Here is a 22,930-nt window from a genome sequence, read left to right as displayed (position 1 = left end):
CGGGCACCTTTAAGCGCCTTCCCCGACCCACGAAGAGCCTTTTTAAAGGCTGCGGAGAGGGTACGGAGAGCGGCGTGGTGCTGTGAGTAGACCGCTACTTCAGTGGAGCAAAGCTGCGAGCCATGGCCGGAGAGCGCTGACTTTTTTCCCAAAATTTGGACTGGAAAACAAACAACCCGTGAGTAGAATGGAATTTGGACTTTAAAATTTTTACCTTTGAATTCGGCACGACCGGGGGATGTGCTAAAGGGAAGTCCGCACCCCCCCTACCTACAAACGATCTAAAGCAAGGATTGGAGAACTAAGGTGGAGAGATTACTGTCTTTTTGGTGCTAGATAAAAGATATTTCCATGAATTTGACAGAAGTCTTTGTGCTGGAGAGAAAGGGAGGAATTTTGGAAGTTTTTGTGTAACCCCTCCCCCCGAACCCGGGAGCGTCCTGTGTGTGTGCTGGAGGAAAAAGAATAATGAGTTTGACAGCTGTCAAAGGAGCTGTCAAACGGGCGGTTAAAGTCAAGAACTTTGCTATTTAATAACTCTCTGAACTAAAGGTGTTACATTTGAATTGAGGTGGTTGGAAACAAAGTAGTAATAAACAACAAAGTAACGGATTGTTGGAAAAGGACTATTAAGCAATTGGAATCCCCCTAGGGGGAACTAGAGACATTACAATGGCTGCAGAGGGAAAATTACTGGCAGAGATAGAAAAAATGTTTTTTCTCGTGGGAATCTTGCAAGAGTAGAGTACGGCTATGAACAAAGAACTTATGACCTTGAATTCTAAAACAAACAACTCTGCTGAATGCATAAAGGAGTCGACTGATAAAAAATCTGCAGCTGAACCAGAAGAGACATCTTTGGAATTGGCGGAGAGGAAAGAAGGAGTGGAGAAAGTACAGGTGGAAAATACCAACCAGAAGCCTATATCGTCAGAAAATAAAGAAGAAGATCTTTGGATTACAAATCTGCGAAAGATGAGAAAGATGAGGAAGGAAGTCCCTGGAGTACTTGGAATACTGGAATTTAAAAGAATAAAGAAACATGATCGGGACTTCCTCTTTGAGTATGGGAGAGCAGCTGACCTTTTGCAGCAATTGCTTTTAAACATTTTGGATGGAAGAAAATTTGATGTGACTGTGACAGAACTCCTTCGAGACCTGAGGACCAACAAAAAGGATTACCAACAAAATTGGCAGAGAGAGACTGACAGAGAATTGAAGGCCTCGGATGTGAGGAATCCGGGCTAGGAACTGTTTTTGTGGACATTTGCTTGGGAAGGGATGGAAACCGGGATAGGGAGGGAGGGGAGAATAGAATTTCAAAATTTTATGATTTTTGTATTTGGCCATTGTGACCTATAATTAATATAATAAAGTGAGAAATTCGTGGAAGGGAAGTTAGGTCGACCTTAGAAAAAGGATTTAATGTTTATAAGAGAATTGGATAAATTAAATGTGGACAAGTAAAAAGAGCTAAGTTTTAAAAATAATAATAATATGTTTAAGATTATAGATAAGAAATTGCTGAACTAATTATCGGAATTGGGATGTATGAAGAGGGGGTGGGGGGAAGTCAGGGAAAGAGGGTAAAGAAAGTAAGGGTATGAAATTGTATATGTGTTGTCTTTGTCTTTTTGTGTGTGTGTGTCTTTATAAAATGTAAAAACCCAATAAAAAATTTATATATATATATAAAAAAACAGCTTCCTCTGGATCACGTCCACTCCATCTGCCGGAGCCTGTCTTCTGACACAGGGGAAAGTCCCTCACTCACCGAGGGTTTGAGACCCACTGGCTCCCCTCCCCTGGTTCCTCGGCCTCTTCTCCCTCTGACTGCTCCTCCTTGTCCCCCCCCCCCACTCCCTGGGCTCTGAGACGTCTTCCCTTCCTGGTTCCTGCTTCCTCCCACCATTCCTCTGTGCCCAAACAGTCCATGACATTGTTCCACCCTTGGCCTCTGTCCCCACAAGGCAGCTTCCCCCTACCTGATCTGGTCCCACAGTCACTGCTGCCCTTCTGCCGCCATGAAAAGATGGAGAAGGAGGTCTTGCTGGCATCGTTCTGTCACTTGCAAGAGAAAAAAGGTAAGCAGGATGCCAGGAGTGCCTCCTTCTCTCATAGATGAAACAGGGCATCTCTAACTACAGATGGGCTTTTGAGAAAGTGCATTTGGATGTTGGCGTCTGTCTGGCGTCCAGTGGAGCCCGAGGTCCGCACTACCTATATATCCTCAATGATGATGTCATCTGGATGGAAGAGAATGAGAAGAGAATGAAAATGAAAATGAAAATGAGATTTTCCCAAAGGCTTTTAGTCAAAGGTCGCTGTCTCCAAGGTGTGGGGGCTTCTTTCGGGTTCTGGCGGAAGCAAGCCAGGTCCAGCCGAACTACTGTCATCTGCAGAGGAAAGAAAAATCGGGGTCAGATGGGAGCAAGAGAGCACAGAAGCAGTCCCAAGTCAGGAAGGATGGGTCTCCCTCTGTCTTGGGCCCAATCCCTTGTTCCGGAGGACCTCCCTGGGCCCTGCAGCCTCCTGGGCAGAGGTGGAAGGGCAGCAGCAGGAAAGGGGGCAGGAAAAGCCTCTGGCCTCATCCTGGCCCCCAGGGACACACCCCGCATCATCTGCGCTAAAGATCACTTGGGGATGTGATCTTGGGGGGATGGAAGTAACCAAAGAAATGACTAGAAGAAGGCAAGGTACTTACTCTGAGGTTGGGGTATTTCCAGGTGTGGCCTTTGCCTCCTAGGATGGGTCAAGGAAAGAGTTAAAATGGGTGTGATGTGATTGGCCAGTGAGAATGCATGGGGGGAGTAAAAGATAGAGTGGGAGGTTTTGAAAGTCAGTTGAGGTTTGCCAGTTGGGAGTTGAGGCTTGGGTGTTGGAGAAGGAAGAGGGAGGATTAGGTATGGGTTGGTAGAGTTGTATTGTGAGAAAGTGAGAGGAATTGTTAGGTTGAGTTAGATAGACAGTGGGGAATAATTCAGTTTGGAGTTGCTAGGAACTAAGATTAGGAAACTGACAAGAGAAAAATAATCTGCAACCATACGCTTGCTCCTGCATTTAAAAATAAACTTGATTATTTGTTTATCTTAACAACAGTCTGGACTCCGTGTTTCCCCATGAGAAGTGGGGTGGTGGCAGCGAAGAAAGCTATTGCAGTGGAGGCACAGAGTCAGTAGACCGTGATCACCACACCGGGCAACGGCCAGCAGCAAGGAAATGCTGCTGGCCACTAGTTCTTGAGCCTCCCCACTTTCTCCCAGGGCGTATCCTCGGACGTCCTTCAGGAGGAAAGAGCGTCTCAGAGTCAGGGGCCAGTCTGGGCCAAAGCGGCCCCCACTGCCCCCACCACGGAGTCCCTGGCACTTCTGGACCATGAGGGTTTGCCAGCTTTGGTCTTGGACCAAATTGGGGGCCAAACAGGCTCTGTGCCCCAGAAACGGGGCAGTCCATTGGGTAAGGGATGGGGGGACGGGACAACCTTAAAACCTCCCCTGATACCATCGGGACACTTACGCTGAGAAGGTGTAGGAGGGTGCCAGGGTTGGGGGCTTCCATAAGGAGACTCCCCAGCAGGAGCCGGAAGTGCCTCTTCAGTTCCTGCGGGAAAAGAGAGAAGAGAGTTTGAATGCTGGGTTGGTTCTGCAAGTGTGTGATGAAGAAGAAGAAAGAGCCATGAAGGGAAGTCAAAACCAAGGACATACTTCTTCTCTCTCCTCCTCCTCCTCGGCCCCTTTCAGCACGGCCTCCGACGTCCTGTGCAGGATGGCACTGATCATATCGCAGCTGAATTTGGGCCTCATTGTGCTGCAGAGATGAAAGGAAGAGGGTTAGAGTCTCCCTTGCCCCCTTCTCCCTCCCGCCTGCTCTTTCCCCCTAGAGTTCTGCCCCCCCCCCACAACCCCATCCACGCCAAAGACCCCACTCACCTGAGCTGGAGGAGGGCCTCCAAGGCAAGGGCCAGGGTCAGGGGGCGATCCCTGAAGTGCTCCAAGGGCCCCAAGATGTCCTGGAAGAGAACAGAGGAGGAAAAACAGCTCTGACCCCAAACACCAGGCTTGGCTTTGCAGGGGAATGGCAACCCCATGGCCTAAGCCGTCAGGGTCCTCCTCTCCGCAGATGCACAGCCCCTTCCCCCCACACCCCCCATCACTCACCAAAATGGCTTGGGCCGTCTCCTGCTTGGAGCACTTCAGGGATCGAAGCCCCCTGAGCTCAGCTGCCTGGCAGCTCTGGGTGACCCCCAGGAAGTAGAGCTGTTCATCCTCCAGCAGCTGAAATGCAAAAGTCAGGCTGTCAGTTCCTCATGAGGGGAGGGTTTCTCTGCATCTGAGAGTGCAGAGTGGGGGGGGGGGGGCAGGTCTGAGGGATCCAGTCCCTGCTCTTGTTTTCTCCAATACAGTACTCACCCCTGGGGCTGGGATGCGGAACCGCAGCAGAACTGCAAACAGAAGGACATGGGAAGAGGTGAGTCCTCTTTTGCATCCTTGGACTAGTTGCCCCCCATGCCTATTCCTGCCCTCCTCTGTCCAAAAAAGGAGGGCCACTGGCTCACCTGGTGCCACGGGCTGCTCTGGGTCTTGCTGGGGGGCCACCCTGTGGCAGCACCTGAAGAGGCGCCTTAAGCACCTGATCCTAGATGAGCGGAGAGAGCGACTCAGAAGCCGGCAGCCCCAGTTCTTGGGGGGGGGGGTAAGGAGGAGCGTCTGGAGAAACAGTGAACCACTGCCGAATTGGCAGAACAGAAATACATATGTGGAGCCTAATCGATCCTTGCCGGCCCATCATGACCAATTCCTTCCATCTCTCTGCAGCTCAGTGACCTGAAGGGGCATCATCAGAGCCTGAAAGAGGCAGCCCAGAGCATGAAGGGCTGGCAGAGAGAGAAAGGAGGTCCCAAGTGCTCTGGGTTCAAGAGCTACGGCCATGCCAGGACCCAGAGAGCCTGGTCCCCTCATTCATGCAGTCAAGCAGTGTATAAATTTCATGAAGCAAATGAAATGAACAGGGAGAGGGGAGAGCTTTGGGTCATTCTTAACATTGTTACCGGATTTTTTTGGAAAGGGTGGCGGGGGTTTCCCCCTCCGGCAGGCACCATACCCCCCTCCAACTGTACCCCAAATCAACACCTTCACTTCTGCAAATTTCCCCACAAAACACATCCTGACACAGTACTTTCCCTTTTCTATTCCAAAGGCTCCCATAAATAAGGGTAGTGGTTAAGAGCAGTAGTCTCGTAATCTGGTGAACCGAGTTCGCGTCTCTGCTCCTCCACATGCAGCTGCTGGGTGACCTTGGGCTAGTCACACTTCTCTGAAGTCTCTCAGCCCCACTCACCTCAAAGAGTGTTTGGAGTAGTGATAAAGCGGGATATCAAATCCAAACAACTCCTCCTCCTCCTCCTCCACCACCTCTTCTTCTTCTTCTTCTTTGAAACCACGTTTTGGGGCCACAGAGTTGCCAGGAAGCTGTGGATCCGTGATTTTTGTGGTGCAGGCTGTGTCCCTTGCTATGATGTGTGATTTGAGGGTGAGTTTGGGTTGGCCCAGTGCAAAAAGCGTGAGGATCCATGAGGATCTGTGGTAAACGGGCACCCAGCCACTTGCCCCTCCCTCACCTGTCTTTGCTCTCTGGCCAGATCAGGTTTCTGGAGCAAGGCTGGCAGACCCTTTTACTTTTTCAGAAACAGGACAAAACAGAACTGGTAAGGCTGCCACCACTCCCTCGTCCCAGGGTTACCTGAAGCCACAGCTCAAGGGAGACGGCTGTGCTCCTTTATTACCGGTTAACCCCAAACTACAAGTTGCTTCCACAAGCTTGCAGGCAGAAATTCTTTGGTATAGCACAACCAAGAAGTCTAGCCGTTGGATTTAGCTATTCCCCCGGATAGGCACACACAATACAAGAGAAAGTTTCTTTCTTAAAATTTATTTTAAAACATAAAGAACATGCTAAAAAGGAGGCACATCTTTCGGTAAATTACAAGTAAGGAAAAATAAGAACATTGTAAATTATAGCTGACTACATACTCACTTCTACACACTAAGGCAAAGATAGGATAGTTCAGAGTCCTTCAGAGATCCGCATTCAGAGGTCTTAGAAAATCTTCATCACGAAAGGACGGCTGCTTAGATGGACCTCAGCAGCCAGGCGATTTTGCGGATTGCAGAGCGCACCCTCCCAGCCATTCTCAAGATCTTTTTATCCCTAATTTACACGTGGAATCAGAACCCCCAGGCCCAATCACCACTCTTGGTTACATTTGAATTCTCCAACGACCAGCTTGTGGGCTAATAATTTTAACTTCTGACAGCTGGGCCAATTAAGACCCCAGAGCCTAGATCAAAGGCGTTTCCTCCCTTTCTTGGAGCTTATGCGGATGCACCTCCTTTGAGCAATTAACAGAGAGATAACATCACCCGTTGGATATACATAACTTCCCTCACAGGTGTCAACCCTTCACATTACTCAGAGAATTCCTTTCCCATAATAAACCTCTCACGCCATTGAGCCAACGCGTCTACGGGTTAAAGCAACAGGACCGCTCCCATAGTTCTTACTGGTTTCCCACAAGGCCTCACTCTCCGCCTGACCAAAGAACAGCTTCTAGGAAAGTACTAACTTTACTACAGGATCCGTGTTTCGAAACCACATTTTTGGGCCATGGCGTTGCCATGAAGCTGTGGATCTGAGTTTTTTGTGGTACAGGCTGTGCCCTTGGCTATGATGTGGGTTGGGGTGGCCCAATGCATAAAGCGTGAGGATCCATGCTTCAAAACCACATTTTTGGGCCACGGTGTCGCCAGGAAGCTGTGGATCCGTGATTTTTGTGGTGTAGGCTGTGCCCATGGCCATAATATTTGATCTGATGGTAACTTTGGGCTGATCTAGTGCAAAAATGATGAGGATCCCTTTTTAAAACCATGGTTTTGTGCCATTGCGGTACCATGAAACAGTGGATGTGTGATTTTTTTGGTTCTGCCTACAGACTAATACATGGTGTAGAGTAGCATGGTGTTTTTATTTTGTTTCAATATAAAAATAATATGAATTCATGAGGATCCATGTTTTTGTGGTGCTGCGGTGCGGCTAAGTGTTGGATCCACGTTTTTTATAGTCCAGTCTGTAGGTGTGCCTTCCAGATGTGATTTGACACTCGATTTGTTGGAGTTATTTTTTAAAAAGTGGGGGATCCATGAGGATCCGTGTAGATCCTCCTTTAACTCACACCCCTGTACATGCTCTCTTAATTATTATTTTTTTAATTAAATTTCTGTTTTAAATTTTAGAATATTCACCTTAAAATATCAGTGACTTCCCTTCCTCTCTTTCTATGGTTCATTTTGCACAACATAAATCCATGCATATTTTATAAAAACTAAACCGTTCAGCTTTCCATTATTTCATCAATAAAAACTTCTGTTGAATTTATCTTAATGCTGCCCACATTTTCAATTTTCCTCCATATATTCAATAAACAGTTTCCAATCATTTTTAAACGTATTTTCTTCTTGTTTTCTTACTCCAGTCAATTCCAAATGCATACCATACATGCTCAAAGGCATTGTATAGATCAGGCATAGGCAAACTCGGCCCTTCAGATGTTTTGGGACTACAACTCCCATCATCCCTAGCTAACAGGACCAGTGGTCAGGGATGATGGGAATTGTAGTCTCAAAACATCTGGAGGGCTGAGTTTGCATATGTCTGGTATAGATGGTATGATTTGGAGCATCAAACCTGCAAGGTGCAACTTTAAATGGAAATGTTTTTGACCCTTATCTCCATTTGGCTTGAAATTATACTGTGTTTCAAGACTCTCCCTTTTGTCACCTAGGCATATGTCATTGCCTTCCCATTGGTCCCTAGCTATGTATACAATTTCCAGCTCTTTACTGAGAGATTTTGGACTTACCCATTTTCCCCTTTAGGCTTACTGTGACCATGCTGTTCTTTTCCTTCCTTCCTTCCTTCTTTCCTTCCTTCTTTTTCCTTTGTGTTTTTCTAGACCTCTTGGAACAAATGATTTAACAAAACCATCATTCTCAATGGAACCAGCGGATTCAAATTTCAATAAATTTTCAACATTTTCCTTTATTGAAATGTTGAATATTTAGGAGATTTTTAAATGTTAGGAATAACTTTCTGATGGCAAAAGCTGTTTCACAGTGGAACAGACTCCCTTGGAAAGTGGTGGACTCTTCTTCACTGGAGGGTGGGGTTATTTTTGTAATACTTTTTATTAAATTTTCTGTTTTACAATTTCAAAGAAACATTTTACAAACCTTAAAATATCCAATGACTTCCATTCTTCTCTTTCCATGGTTCAGTTTACATATCATACATCCCTGCATATTTTACTATAACCATTCAAATAATTTTTCCACTTTTATATCCATGGAAAAATATTTACTCTGTTGACTTTATCTTCATGTTGCCAGCATTTTCAGCTGTATACAGTTATTTTCCATATATTCAATAAATGTTCTCCAATCTTCTTTAAACATATGTTCTTCTTGCTCTCTTATTCTATATGTTAAATCTGTAAGTTGTGCGTATTCTGTCAACTTACGTTGCCAATCCTCTTTAGTTGGGACCTCGCTCACTTTCCACTTTTGAGCTAATAAAACATGGGCTGCAGTTGTTGCATACATAAATAACCTTTTCTGACACCTGGGAATTTCAGTCTGGGTTAACTCCAACAAAAAGTACCATCTATGAATCAATTTTCAAATAGTGCTCTTTCAGTTAATAGCATCTGATACTACCCTTGCTGGTACCTTTCCCAGGAAAATCAGAGGCTCAGTGTTAAATTGTGGGTTGACATAGCAGACGACACAGCGATTTCTCCAAGTAGCTCTTTATTTTTGTAAGCTGGAATAGAACTGACTGCAAACAGCTCAGCCGGCCTGCTTTTATAGGCAGCCAGCTGTCAACATTGTAACAACAACAGCCCAGAGTTCCCGCCTAAAATAACTGACGTGGACCTGAGGGAAAACTATCTACAGACCTGAGTGAAAACTATATACAGTATCCCCCTGCTGGCCCAGGGTGAAACTTCACTACATAACACTCACTATGTCAGGTTCCTATTGGAAGACAGGACAAATGCTAGAACATTAGCAGTGGCAAAGTTTCTATCGGTGGTTGCAAGAACAAATGATCCCTATATTCTGAACAATATGCTTGTTTAACCTGGAGGTAGGCTGTATGAATTGTGTATTGTTTTGTAATGATTTGTTGGGTCTCTGGACCGTAACAAAGATTGATGATGATTAATTAATAGCATGCTGAAACCAAACTGAACCCAATGGACAACCTAAGGAGCCAAGTTGCAGATTGGTTGCAATATCACCAGTTACACAATATGTTCAAATTAGATAGAAAAAATGGATTTTTGGACCAAAGCTCACAGTTTGGAAAACACACACACACACACACACACACACACACACCTCATGCAAAATAAGGATAAACTTTTGTCTAAAATGTGCAATCTTCTGTTAGAATGGGAAACAAAAGACAAGCTTGTTAAAGCTCAAATGAGACACTGAGCAATAGACATAGAGCATAACATAGATTTTAATCTGGGGGAAAACTATGGAAAAGTGGCCTGAAATTTACAACATGCTATTCCCTGGAGGTTTTTAAGCAGAGGTTGGGCAGCCATCTGTCAGGGATTCTTTAGCTGTGATTCCTTCATTGCTGGGGGTTGGACTAGATGCCCCTCCCAACCCTACAATTCTATGGTTCTGTGAACATCATCAGGGCATCAAGTCACTTCCCACAACTCCTGAGAAACCTTAACTCTTTTCACCAGGGTGTATGTCGTCAAGTGAGGTACAACCAGATGGAAATCTTTCTTGATTTATAGTCAAGCTTTAGGCTTAACACATTTGATTGCTTCATTAAACTCTGCAGTCTGTGAACAGGTTTCACCTTTTCTCTCCAAACACATGAGGAAATCCCCTCCCCTTGCAAATATCATTTCCCTTTTGCTTACTCTGGCATCCTGTGTCATTCCTACTTCACAGGGTAGTTGTGAAGATATAATGGAAGTATGGCGGGGGAGGGAACCATGCGCAATGATTTGATCTTTCATTCCACAACACGGAAAGCAGAGGACAGACCCAGAAAAAGAATGCAAGGATCAACTTCACCCAATAGCTTGTTGGAGGGCCCGGGATTTAGCCTGGCATTCTGCAACAATAGTTCTCAAAATAGGCTGCTTCAAGGGACTCAAACATAGGACTCAAAATAGGCTGTTTTAAGGGAGGTTACTTCCCCCTTTAGGATTTTTTGTACTAAAGGAGGGTTTTTTAATAATAATTTTTTATTAGTTTTCAATTACAACAATCGAATAATAGCCTCATTATAATAATGCCAAATTATAATACAATTAACAATAGCAATCATTGAGATGCCAAATTATACAATTTAGTTGGCCTCTCATATGCTAGAATTGATGGTTTAATGATTTACTTTATTTCTGCGTTCCAAAATTTTATAAATTCCAATTTGTTGGTCTGATCTAGACCAAGTGCTTACATTCCTATTTGACTATTTTCTGACCCATTAATTGTATTGGCAGGAGATAAGAATGCCAGAGTGTAGATATCTGTACGAGGTATTGCAACCTTAAGCACGGATAAGTGCGATGCAAGTTGTGATAACGATGCAAGAAGGAAGTGCATATGGAACATGCTCAAAGGCAGACCATGTCATTACCAAGGAAGCAGATTTAGTCACTGTTTGAGGACTATCCCTGCCTCCAGGTCTGGTCTTGACCAGATGGATACTGGAATCAGCAAGGGAGACCCACATGACCTGAAGGTGCTGCTGTGCAATGCCAGGTCAATGATTCATAAGACCACTGCAATCCATGACTTGATCGTGGATTGAGGATTTGACCTGGCATGTGTAACAGAGACTTGGTTGGATGAAGCAGATGGGCCTGTTCTTGCCGCTGCTTGCCCACCAGGTTTCTCTTACACACAGCAACCCAGGTCATGTGGGCGGGGAGGGGGGGGGTTGCAGTGAATTTTAGGAAGTCATTAGCTTGCACCAGGTGTCCGATTGGGAAGACCCAGTTATCTGAGTGCATGTTCTGGAAGTTGGGCAATAGGGGCAGTACAGGATTCCTTTTGGTGTACCGACCTCCCCGCTGCACCAAGGATTCTCTGTCCGAGCTGCTTCAGGTCATGACGGATGTTCTCCTGGAGACACCTAGTTTGGTTGTCCTGGGGGATTTTAACATCCACACCAACAGGACCTTACAAGGGGCCGCTCAGGACTTCGTGGAAAGCATGGCCTCCACAGGGCTGTCCCTGAATAAGTTTGGCCCAACTCATAGTCGCCAACATGCCTTAGACCTAGTGTTCACCTCTATGGATGTGGGTGATCTGACACTAAGTAAAAGTGAAACAAAGAAGTGCCAGGGTCTGATCACTTATTGGCACAACTGGACTTCTCCGCTGGAAACCAGCTGGAAATCTTTCATTTACTGATACGGAGGGGGGGCATGCCTTCCTTCAGCCTTCCGCCAGTCACCAGAGGGCCCAAGGCGATGACCTTGGGGGCACCCAGCCCTGCATCGACCCCTCGGCCCCCACGCCGTTGAACAGGCACCACACTCTACCCCAAGCCCCATAAATAAAGTGCCTTTTCCTTTCCTACACGGGCGAAATAAGCCCAAATTCTTAAGCCTCTTTCTGGCTCTATCTTTACTGTGGGTTGACCGTATGAAGCTGTATTCCCCATTCGTTTCAATGGCTGCTTTCTACCCAGTTAGAACCATGCATTCGCTTTGCAGAGCTAGCTCAGCGAGCTCCTGCACGCCTCATTTAACCTCTTGACAAGCTGCTGACGGCTCCCCACTGGGAGAACAATGGAACCGAAACTTGTGAACTCATAAAAGTGTCAAATCTTGCAACAATGTATCTATTTCATCAGTGGTAGCGTGGGGGGTGCAGGGGGGGCCGGCCGCACCGGGCACAACATCGGGGGGGGGGGGCGCTCGCACTCGCAGCTCTCTGCCCTACCTGGCTCGGGTAGGGTTAGGGGGCGCAAATTACTTGCCTTGCCCCAGGTGCTGACAACCCACACTACGCCACTGTATTTCATTTCTGACTTCAATCACCAATATAAAAACGGACTAAAATCCTTAAAATTCGTATAAAATCAGCCCCAACTCAGATTTCCTTGCTTTTGTGCCGATCAGCTCAGTCTCTTCAGGACTCCATGACACCTCCCCTGCCGCCATGATCCCTCGAGCGAGGTGTCACGTACTCAGGAAGACCCTAATCCGGTCAAATCGCTCTGCCCAGCCTTTCCTCCGGGCAATGCCAGGTGGCAGACTATACATATTTGGACCATTGTCTTCGCATCACCGGTACTCAGGAAGTGTTTATCTGCGCATATCTCCAACTCTGCATATTCCCCCCTCCCTCCTCCATATGTTAATCCGTGTAACCCAACCTCTCTTTAATGTATTCATGATGTAATCCGTGTAACCCAACCTCTCTTTAATGTATTCATGATGTAACTATGATGTATTTTGCACTGTATTATGGGACATGGAGGGAAGTTTCAAAAGTTCATGTCACCCCTTTCTCGCGGTTCAATCTCGTCTTGAACCTGTTGCGCAATAAACTTGGATCTTCTGCAGCTTGCTCCTGTCTCCGGCTGAGCTCATTTTCCTCCGCAGGGACCCGCGGACTTAGTCCGACGAGCTGGGTGGCAGAGCAGCCTCGCACCCAGATTTTACCGTAACATTTACACAGACCTGTTCCTCTTTTGCCTCTTGCCACCCAAGCCACTGAGAAGCCTTTTATTACAATCAGTCAGTCAGTCAGTCAGTCAATCAAAAAAAGTTTCATTAAATCAACAAAGAAGACACATAGGCAAAAGCCCTTTGCTTAATCACACCCCCGGCCTCTCCTCCTGTTTGGAATTTTCAACTTTTTCAGCAGGATACAGTTCCAGAATGGCTTTTGCCCCCCCCCCATAATTTTTAGAAATTGAGCTTTGTGCATGCTTCCTCTTCCAGGGATGACACCCTCCTTTCTCCCCTGCACCCCAGTCAAATTAGGAAATTGGGATTGTTGTAAATAAAAATATGCCCTTTTCCCTTATGGGGTATCCAAGAGCCCATATAGAGTCCTTACATAGATTCCCTATTGGTAGGAGAAAATAACAGAGGCCAACCAGAGAATATTGAGAAGCAAAGCAGCTAGTAAGCCTGATCTTTATTGATCTGTTGCAACAGGGTGCTCCCCTCACACGCAGGAGAAGAGGAGGACCCAGAAAAATGGTGTGCAGGGCCTTATAAAGACTTTTGAAATTGCCACCCTGTAGATCAAGATCACCCCCAGAAACATCATACATACATCACAGAAGGGGTGTAACCTAAGACCACCCCTCTGATACATCACACCTACATCACAGAAAAGGCAGTCCAAAATACAAAATTTTAATATTGTTTTTCTCCTGTTTTTGTTTATCTCCTGTCTGGCAGGTTACTTGATTGGATTTCCTGGGTAGCCTGGCCAGTCTTTTGTAATGATAAATACTTGTTTCCTGGGCCAGGTCACAGGCTCACACCCTATTCAAACAGACATATCCTTAAGACAGGATTTGTGAAGGAAAAGACAATGGGGAGGCTTTTCCATTTTGACCTTGCAGAGAAAAGATTTGGTCAGTGTAGGAATCAAAATGGTTCCAGGTTGGCCTTCCTGTGCTGATCTATGTATGTGCTTGGTTGGTACACTTATGAACATTACCATATATCTAAGACCATAAAATTCCTATCACAGGATCACCGCCCTGTTCTGGGAACTTGCAGTTCTTTCACCAAAGAAGGGTGGATATAGACTGCTGAGGTGGCTTGGGATGTGGGTGGCTGAGTGGGAAAGAGGTGGGGGGCGGGGAATGTAGGCAAGCACAATGGTACAAGAAGTTGCAGGGCCGAGCTGTGCTGCAAACACATGTTCCCCTCTTCTGATGGGAAACATAAGGAGAGATTGCTGGATCAGGCCAATGGTCCATCTAATCCAGCATTCCTAGTGTCACAGTGGTTACTCAGATAATGGAATCAAAGAGTTGAAAGGGACTCCCAACTGTCATCTAGTCTAACCCTCTGCAATGCAGGAATCCTGCTCACAGCCATCCCTAAAGGTAAAGGGACCCCTGACAGTTAAGTCCAGTTGTGAATGACTCTGGGGTTGCGGCACTCATCTCGCTTTACAGGCTGAGGGAGCAGGCGTTTGTCCGCTTCTGCAAACAGTTTTTCTGTGACATGTGGCCAGCATGACTAAGCCGCTTCTGGCGAAGCCAGAGCAGTGCACGGAATCACTGTTTACCTTCCCGCCATCGTGGTACCTATTTATCTACTTGCACTGTGTGCTTTCAAACTGCTAGGTTGGCAGGAGCTGGGACCGAACAACGGGAGCTCACCCTGTCGCGGGGATTCGGACCGCCGACCTTCTGATTGGCAAGCCCAAGGCTCAGTGGTTTAGACCAGTGTTTTTCAACCACTGTTCTGCGGCACACTAGTGTGCCGCGAGATGTTGCCTGGTGTGCCGTGGGAAAAATTGAAAAATTCGAAAGATTTAAAAATAAAGTATTTTATAATTTTTCATATTTCTGTTTACTTACTATTTCATAATAAAGTAATTATAAAATACTTTCTTTGTGTTTATTGGATTCCTATTCAAGAGAATTACTTTATATATAGTCAATATAGGCACAGAGTTAATTTTTTTTTAACATTTTCTAATGGTGGTGTGCCTCGTGATTTTTTTCATGAAACAAGTGTGCCTTTGCCCCAAAAAAGGTTGAAAAACACTGGTTTAGACCACAGCGCCATCCGCTCCAACCAGCTCAACCTTCTGGTTATCAGCTACCTGCACTGAGCCACCGTAATGACACTGAGAAACACTCAGCCAGGATGCGAGCACAAGGGCAATCTCCCCACCTGCAGTTTCCAGCAACTGCTATTCAGAAATATTACTGCCTGCAGCCGTGAAGGTGGTCCTACCTACACCATGGAATGGGATGGGGAGCCTGTGACCTCTCCAGATGTTGTTAGGCTCTGCTGATGGGAGCTGGCGTCCTGCAACACCTAGAGAACTCCCACCCTTTCCAATCCAGGTATTTGCCGTTCTCCTGCAAGAGTCTACAGATACATTCCCTGCAGATGAAGGCCCATGACTTAGAGAGTGTTTGCAGTGCAGCGGAGCTTCACAGCTCTTTCTCCCCTGCTGTCCACATCAGCAAGTGTTTTTTGGTGTCAGATTCGCCTCTATATGTGAGGGCTCTCTTGGGGTTAATAATAATAATAAATAATAATACTTTTTTATTTATATCCCGCCCTCCCCAGCCAAGGCTGGGCTCAGGGCGGCTAACAACAATAAAATAATACGACATTCTAAAATCATTTCATTAAAAAATTACTTCAAATCAAATTGATGGCAACCATTGGGCTAGAGTTCTGTGAAGATTGCCAAAGGAGGGGGCCAGGCTGTGCCTTGGCCAAGGGCCTGGTGGAACAGCTCTGTCTTGCAGGCCCTGCGGAAAGATGTCAAGTCCCGCAGGGCCCTAATCTCTTGTGGCAGAGCGTTCCACCAGGTCGGAGCCACAGCCAAAAAAGCCCTGGCTCTGGTTGAGGCCAGCCTAACCTCCCTGTGGCCTGGGACCTCCAAGATGTTTTTGTTTGAAGATCGTAAGTTCCTCTGTGGGACATACCAGGAGAGGCGGTCCCTGAGCAGTGGTGCACCCAGAGAGCTTCAAGGCTGAGGGGGGTTCAAACCCTGAATTCCCAAGCCCTACTCCAGCACTCTAAACACTATCCACACTTTCCTCAGATAACGTCGCCTTTCCTCCTCTCTTGTTCTGATCCAGTAGGACTCATGTTTTTAAACTCTAGAGAGTGCTGCCAGTCAGTGTAGACAATGGCCAAAGGCCTCACTCGGTATCAGACATGTTCCAATAATTCTTTCTCCACACAATTTAAGAAAGATATATATATGCATATTATTTGTACACCACCCTACATCCATAGATCTGAGGGCGGTGCGTAACATAAAATACCGTAATGGTTTCTGCAGCAGCACCAAGTCCTCTTTTTCCCAAAAGCCATTCTTTTTTAACATTTAACAATAAGTTTGCCACGTCCAGTAGTCCTTTTCCTGATGTTACTGGCTCTTCTCCAAGTTCTGCTTCCTTCACTAGGTCTTCTCCGTAGTCTCTCAAGAATTTATCTTTATCACTCGGTGTCTTTATTCTGACCTTCTTTCCTCTATACTTAAAAGATAAGCCTTGGGGAAATTCCCACCTGAAAAAGTTTCTGCTTTTTTTCAGTAGTACAACCAGTTCTTTGTAATCCTCTCTTGCATCCAAAATGGCCTTTGGGATATCTTTAAAAATCTCCACATAAGAATCTTCAATTTGCAATGTATTTTGATAATGCAAGTTTAAAATTTTATCTCTTTCTTCCTTTGATCCCAAAGTAATCAAACAATCTCTTGGTTTATTCTTTTTCTGTCTTATTCCGAGTCTGAATGCACTCGTAATCTTGAGCTGCTCCCCCTGCAGGCCTTCTTGCCAATAATCAAGAAATTCTTTTGTAATAAAGTCCGCCAAATTGTCCTGTTCACTTTCTGGGACAAATCTTAATCTTAGGTTACGATCCCTCCTTTGAAGGTCTATCATCGCAAAGGATAAATCATGGTCCGCCAGTTTCTTTACAACCAGTGGTATTTTTCCCTGTGTTTCGGTTGCAATCTCTCTTGCCTCCTCAGCAATTTTTCGTGTAGTAGCTGATTCCTCAAGAAGCTTTCCAATATTTTGAGCATTGGCAGAAACTTGAGTTCCCAATTCTTTTAAGCTGGAGGTATTCAAGTCCAGTTTTTTTGAGATCTCAGCTACTTGTTTACTTGTGTCAGTCCCTTGTTTTGTTAAAAATTCCAGAGATTCGTTTATTTTTCCAAGAACTTTTGTCAAAGCGTCTTCTGTAGACATAGCTTTAGGTTTTGTTTGCGGGGCTGCAGCTGCTCCTACAACTGAGGCCCTTCTTGACTGTGTAGTACTGTATGTTTTGCCGGATCTGAGGTTTTTCTCCTGAGCCTGGTCTATTTTTCCTTTTCCATCTGCCATGCCACTATCAGCCAGGCCAAGGTCAGTCCCACACTCCTAGAATTGTTTTTGCTAGTAAATTTCCAGTGGCTCAGCTTCTAGTTGCTTAGTTGTTTCTCACAATGCAACAAAGTCTCCTCTAGGGGGGGGACTCACAGCTTAGATTTACAGTTCACAGTTCTTGCAACTAATATAATGTTTCAAAGTTCCCCCTCCATCTCTTTTACCAGAGAAAAAATCCCCAGTTCCAGCACTTTAAAAAAAAATAAAAAATAGTTTCCATATGTAACAGTCCAGGTAAAGTCCTCAACAATGTATCTTTTCCAGTTACTTTCCAGGCTCACTTCCTTAACAGTTCAAAATTTTTCCTTTTAAAGAGCAGTCCGCTCCCAGGATAGCAAAGGCAGTGGATAAAATTCTATTCTTCCCTTTCATGCAGGTTAAATAGTTTCAATGACAGTTCTCCCCCACCGCTCCTGCCCGCTAAGTGGGGGGGGGGTATTTTGCTTTTAGGCAATGGATTTGTTATTCAAATATAATCCTCAAAGGTTTCAGATTAAAAGTCTCTTTGCTCTCTTGTCTCTACAATGCGGTAAGGCAGACTTCCCTTTTGTGCCTTTCCCGTGGTGGCCAATCTTTTAATCTTTACGATCCAATTTAAGTCTTTAAATCTTTACTCTTTAAAATCCAATTTAAGCTTTTGATCCTACTCACGAGTAGATGCTTTCGGAGTCAATTTGCAGGAAGAAATCAGCGCTCTCCGATAATGGCGACGCGGCTTCGCTCCACAGGCTGGGTAACGGCTCTCAGCACCGCGCTCCCCCCGACACCACTCCGTAGCCTTTAAAAAGGCTCTTTCGCAGTTCGGAGGGGTCGTAATGGTGCCCGCCGCGCCTCCTTCCTTACAGGCTTCTCCACCTGTAATTTTTAAGGGTCCCCGCTTTGCCGTAGCGGCAGGACCCAAACCCGCGGAGCAGGCTTCTCCCGGAGCTCCGGGACAAGTCCGCCATTAATCGCTGGCGCCGACCGGAAGTGATATGCATATTATTTGTACACCACCCTACATCCATAGATCTGAGGGCGGTGCGTAACATAAAATACCGTAATGGTTTCTGCAGCAGCACCAAGTCCTCTTTTTCCCAAAAGCCATTCTCTCTTGCTTCCAGTGAGTTTTGCTGGTTGACGTGGCACTTATGAGAAGTGAGGGAGGGAGCGACCTTGTGATTTATAGTCAAGCTTTAGGCTTAACACATTTGATTGCTTCATTAAGCTGTACCTGTAAATGCTGTATCTGCAGTCTGCGAACAGGTCTCACCTTTTATTCCCAAACACATGAGGAAATCGTCACCCCTTGCAAATATCATTTCCCTTTTGCTTACTCTGGCATCCTGTGTCATTCCTACTTCACAGGGTAGTTGTGAAGATATAATGGAAGTATGGTGCGGGAGGGAACCATGCGCAATGATTTGATCTTTCGTTTCACAACACGGAAAGCAGAGGACAGACCGAGAAAAAGAATGCAAGGATCAATTTCATCCAATAGCTTGTTGGAGGGCCCAGGATTTAGTATGGCATTCTGCAACAATACAGTGGTACCTCAGGTTAAGTACTTAATTCGTTCCGGAGGACCGTACTTAACCTGAAACTGTTCTTAACCTGAAGCACCACTTTAGCTAATGGGGCTTCCTGCTGCTGCTGCGCCGCCGGAGCACGATTTCTGTTCTCATCCTGAAGCAAAGTTCTGTAACCTGAAGCACTATTTCTGGGTTAGCGGAGTCTGTAACCTGAAGCATATGTAACCTGAAGCATATGTAACCTGAGGTACCACTGTAGTTCTCAAAATAGGCTGCTTCAAGGGACTAAAATATAGGACTCAAAATAGGTTACTGCACACCTGAGTGGTGGTGCAGTTCTACCATTTTAGATTCTGGACATAAGGTTCTCAAAACGAAAGAAACCCTCTTTAGAAAACTACTTTAAAACATGAATTCTGCTCCTTCAACTGAGTGGTGCCCTGGAGGAAGAAGACTGCATAAGCAAATCCAATTTAATAAAGGTATAATAATAATAATAATAATAATAATAATAATAATAATAATTTTTTATTTATACCCCGCCCTCCCCAGCCAAGGCCGGGCTCAGAGCGGCTTACAAGCAATAATAAAAACAAGATGAATGATTACAACTTAAAAACAAAAATAAAATACAACATTAAAATAATGGAACATTAAAATATTAAAATGTAGCCTCATCGCAGGAGGAGAAGGAAAAGAAAAAAAGAGAGAGCGAGGGAGGGAATCAAACTGGCTCCAAGCCAAAGGCCAGGCGGAACAACTCTGTCTTACAGGCCCTGCGGAAAGAAATCAGATCCTGCAGGGCCCTGGTCTCATGAGGCAGAGCGTTCCACCAGGCCAGAGCCAGAGTTGAAAAGGCCCTGGCTCTGGTTGAAGCCAATCTAACTTCCTTAGGGCCAGAGACCACTAGGGTGTTGTTATTTATGGACCTTGAGGCTCTCCGTGGGGCATACCGGGAGAGGCGGTCCCGTAGGTACGAGGGTCCTAGGCCGTGAAGGGCTTTAAAGGTCAAAAGCAGCACCTTAAATCTGACCCTGTACTCCACCGGGAGCCAGTGCAGCTTGAAAAGCACTGGGTGAATATGCTCCCATGGCAGAGACCCCGTGAGGAGCCTCGCTGCAGCATTCTGTACCCGCTGGAGTTTCTGTGACAGCTTCAAGGGCAGCCCCGCGTAGAGCGAATTACAGTAGTCAAGCCTGGAGATGACCGTCGCATGGATCACTGTGGCCAAGTCGGGGCGGGAAAGGTAAGGGACCAACTGCTTGATGCGGTGAAGGTGGAAAAATGTCGCCTTAGCTGTTGCTGTAACCTGCACCTCCATGGAAAGGGAGGCGTCAAGGATTACACCCAAACTCTTAACGGAAGGCAATGGCACTAATTGGGCCCCCGCAAGAGAAGGCAGTTGGTCCCTCATCCCCATGCCATCCCGACCCAGCCATAGGACCTCTGTCTTCGAAGGATTTAGTTTCAATCGGCTTCCACGAAACCATCCAGCCACAGCTTCCAAGCATCTGGTCAGTGTGTTCGGGGTCGAGTCGGTGTGGCCATCCATCAGCAGATAGAGCTGAGTGTCATCAGCATATTGGTGACAGCCCAGCCCAAAGCTCCGTATAATCTGGGCAAGGGGGCGCATAAAGATGTTAAAAAGCATCGGGGAGAGAATTGCGCCCTGCGGCACTCCACACACCAAGGAGTGGCGCGACGACATTTCCCTCCCTAGTGCCACCCTCTGTCCCCGACCAGAGATAAAAGAGCACAACCAGTTACGGGCTATGCCCTGTAGCCCCACGTCTGCGAGGCGGTGGTCCAGAAGATCATGATCGACCATGTCAAAGGCTGCTGACAAATCTAAAAGGATCAGCAGTCCTGACCCGCCTCGATCCAGTTGTCTACGGAGATCATCTGTTAGGGCAACCAGAGCCGTCTCCGTCCCAAAACCAGGACGGAAACCGGACTGAAATGGATCTAATACCGATGTTTCCTCCAGAAACCTACCAAGCTGTTCAGCAACCGCTCTCTCAATTACCTTACCCAGGTATGGAAGATTTGAAACTGGGCGGTAATTGGATAGGTCTAAGGGATCTAATGAAGTTTTTTTTTAAGAGTGGACACACCACTGCTTCCTTCAGCTCCCCTGGGAATGTCCCCGTGTCAAGGGACAAATTGATAATTTCAACCAGGGGGGTCTGTGCAACATCTGGACACTCCCTAATCAGCCAAGACGGGCACGGATCAAGGAGGCAGGTGGTGGGCCTACCAACTTGGAGGAATCTATCCACATCAGTAGGGAGTATCCGATCGAAATGGTCCAACACTGGACCTGAAGTCAGTCGAGGGGCCTCCAGTTCAGTCACTGTATCTAAATTGGCAGGGAGGTCACGGCGGAGCAACAGGACTTTCTCCGCAAAAAATAAAATAAAAATAGCTGCTGATAGACCTACACTTCTTCAACATCTCTATTCCTCTTTATTAAAACACCACCTAAGCTTCCCTTTAATACTTCCTTCAGTCTGTTTGTGTTATGCCTGCTTTTTCACCAGCACTGCCCCCACTTATATCAAAAACCAACAGGATTAAGGCTGTAATCCTATAAACAAATTTACAGGGGAATCACTCCAACTGAACTTCTTGGTGCTTACTTCTGACATAGAATCATGGCATCATAGAATTGTAGAGTTGGAAGGGACCCCGAGGGTCATTTAGTCCAACCCTCTGCAATGAAGAAATCTCAACTAGTGCATGCGTACATGCCAGATATGCCATCACATCCTCCAAGGAAGGAGAGTCCACCACCTCTTGTGGAAGTCTGTTCCACTCTCAAAAAACTCTTACTGTCAGAAAGTTGTTCCAGATGTTTAGTCAGAATCTCCTTTCTTCTAACTTGAATCCATTGGTTCGAGTCCTACTCTCTGGAGCAGGAGAGAACAAGCTTGCTCCATCCTCCATGGGACAGCCTTTTAGATATTTGAAGATGGCTATCATACTAAAAAGCAGAGATATCACCTTGCCAACAAATGTCCGTATAGTTAAAGCTATGGTTTTCCCAGTAGTGATGTATGGAAGTGAGAGCTGGTAGAAGGCTGATCGCCGAAGAATGGATGCTTTTGAATTATGGTGCTGGAGGAGACTCTTGAGAGTCCCATGGACTGCAAGAAGATCAAACCTATCCATTCTTAAGGAAATCAGCCCTGAGTGCTCACTGGAAGGACAGATCCTGAAGCTGAGGCTCCAGTACTTTGGCCACCTCGTGAGAAGAGACTTATTGGAAAAGACCCTGATGTTGGGAAAGATGGAGGGCACAAGAAGGGGACGACAGAGGACGAGATGGTTGGACAGTGTTCTCGAAGCTACCAGCATGAGTTTGACCAAACTGCAGGAGGCAGTGGAAGACAGGAGTGCCTGGCATGGGGTCACGAAGAGTCGGACACGACTAAATGACTAAACAACAACATGGGGGACTTGATTTGGGGACTTAGCCCTGGGGCAAGGACAAAGGAGGAGCATGGTGCAACCATTTAAGAGTCTCCTATGCTCTTCAAAGAGATGTGGGTGGCGCTGTGGGTTAAACCACAGAGCCTAGGACCTGCCGATCAGAAGGTTGGCGGTTCGAATCCCCATGACGGGGTGAGCTCCCATTGCTTGGTCCCTGCTCCTGCCAACCTAGCAGTTCGAAAGCACGTCAAAGTGCAAGTAGATAAATAGATACCACTCCAGCGGGAAGGTAAACGGCATTTCCGTGCGCTGCTCTGGTTCATCAGAAGCAGCTTAATCATGCTGGCCACATGACCCGGAAGCTGTACGCCGGCTCCCTCGAGATGAGTGCCGCAACCCCAGAGTCGGCCACGACTGGACCTAATGGTCAGGGGTCCCTTTACCTTTATCCTCTTCAAAATGGCACCAAACCATTACAAACATTAGTAGAGATCTTACATACCTGCTGCTGTTTTTAAACATGAGTGGCATTAACAGTTGCACAAAAACAACAGGATTCCCACTTCTTCCTCCAGCTCGCACACCCTATATTGTTCCCAGATCTGCTCCGGGGAGTTAGGAGTAGCCCAAGAACAGATTTATGGAGCTGCGGGCAGTGGGGGGGGGGAGAGAATATTCTGTTGTACATGGAAAAATCATGGCGCTGGTGGAATGTTTTGCTTAGCTCAGTGTTGAATACAGCTGTTCATCACTGCTTGTACAGTATATGAGCCCACTTTTACTAGCCTGCA

The 22,930-nt window shown here is 46.2% G+C and overlaps 2 protein-coding genes across 2 annotated transcripts in view; both read right to left on the bottom strand.

Annotated features, from left to right (window-relative positions):
• The window catches only part of PANX1 (pannexin 1), a 145,759-nt gene that overhangs the window by 28,249 nt on the left and 94,580 nt on the right, over positions 1 to 22,930 (bottom strand). The gene's annotated exons all lie outside the window — the stretch shown is intronic.
• Positions 2,311 to 22,732, bottom strand: LOC309340657 (uncharacterized protein; the record flags this gene model as incomplete). The annotated part of the gene is made up of 9 exons (XM_081859541.1): positions 22,642 to 22,732; positions 4,556 to 4,635; positions 4,410 to 4,441; positions 4,158 to 4,274; positions 3,930 to 4,009; positions 3,705 to 3,807; positions 3,517 to 3,600; positions 3,182 to 3,281; positions 2,311 to 2,396 (listed from the first exon to the last, which is right to left on the bottom strand). Exons 1-9 carry the CDS (start codon positions 22,668 to 22,670, stop codon positions 2,311 to 2,313), a joined length of 711 nt encoding a protein of 236 aa, XP_081715667.1. The 5' UTR covers positions 22,671 to 22,732.

This window comes from Podarcis erhardii, assembly GCF_964252035.2.
Source record: "Podarcis erhardii genome assembly, chromosome: 4".
In the NCBI taxonomy this organism is placed as follows: domain Eukaryota; kingdom Metazoa; phylum Chordata; class Lepidosauria; order Squamata; family Lacertidae; genus Podarcis; species Podarcis erhardii.
The sequence above is the reverse complement of the archived record's forward strand: the minus strand, read 5'-3'. Positions and strand labels throughout refer to the sequence as shown.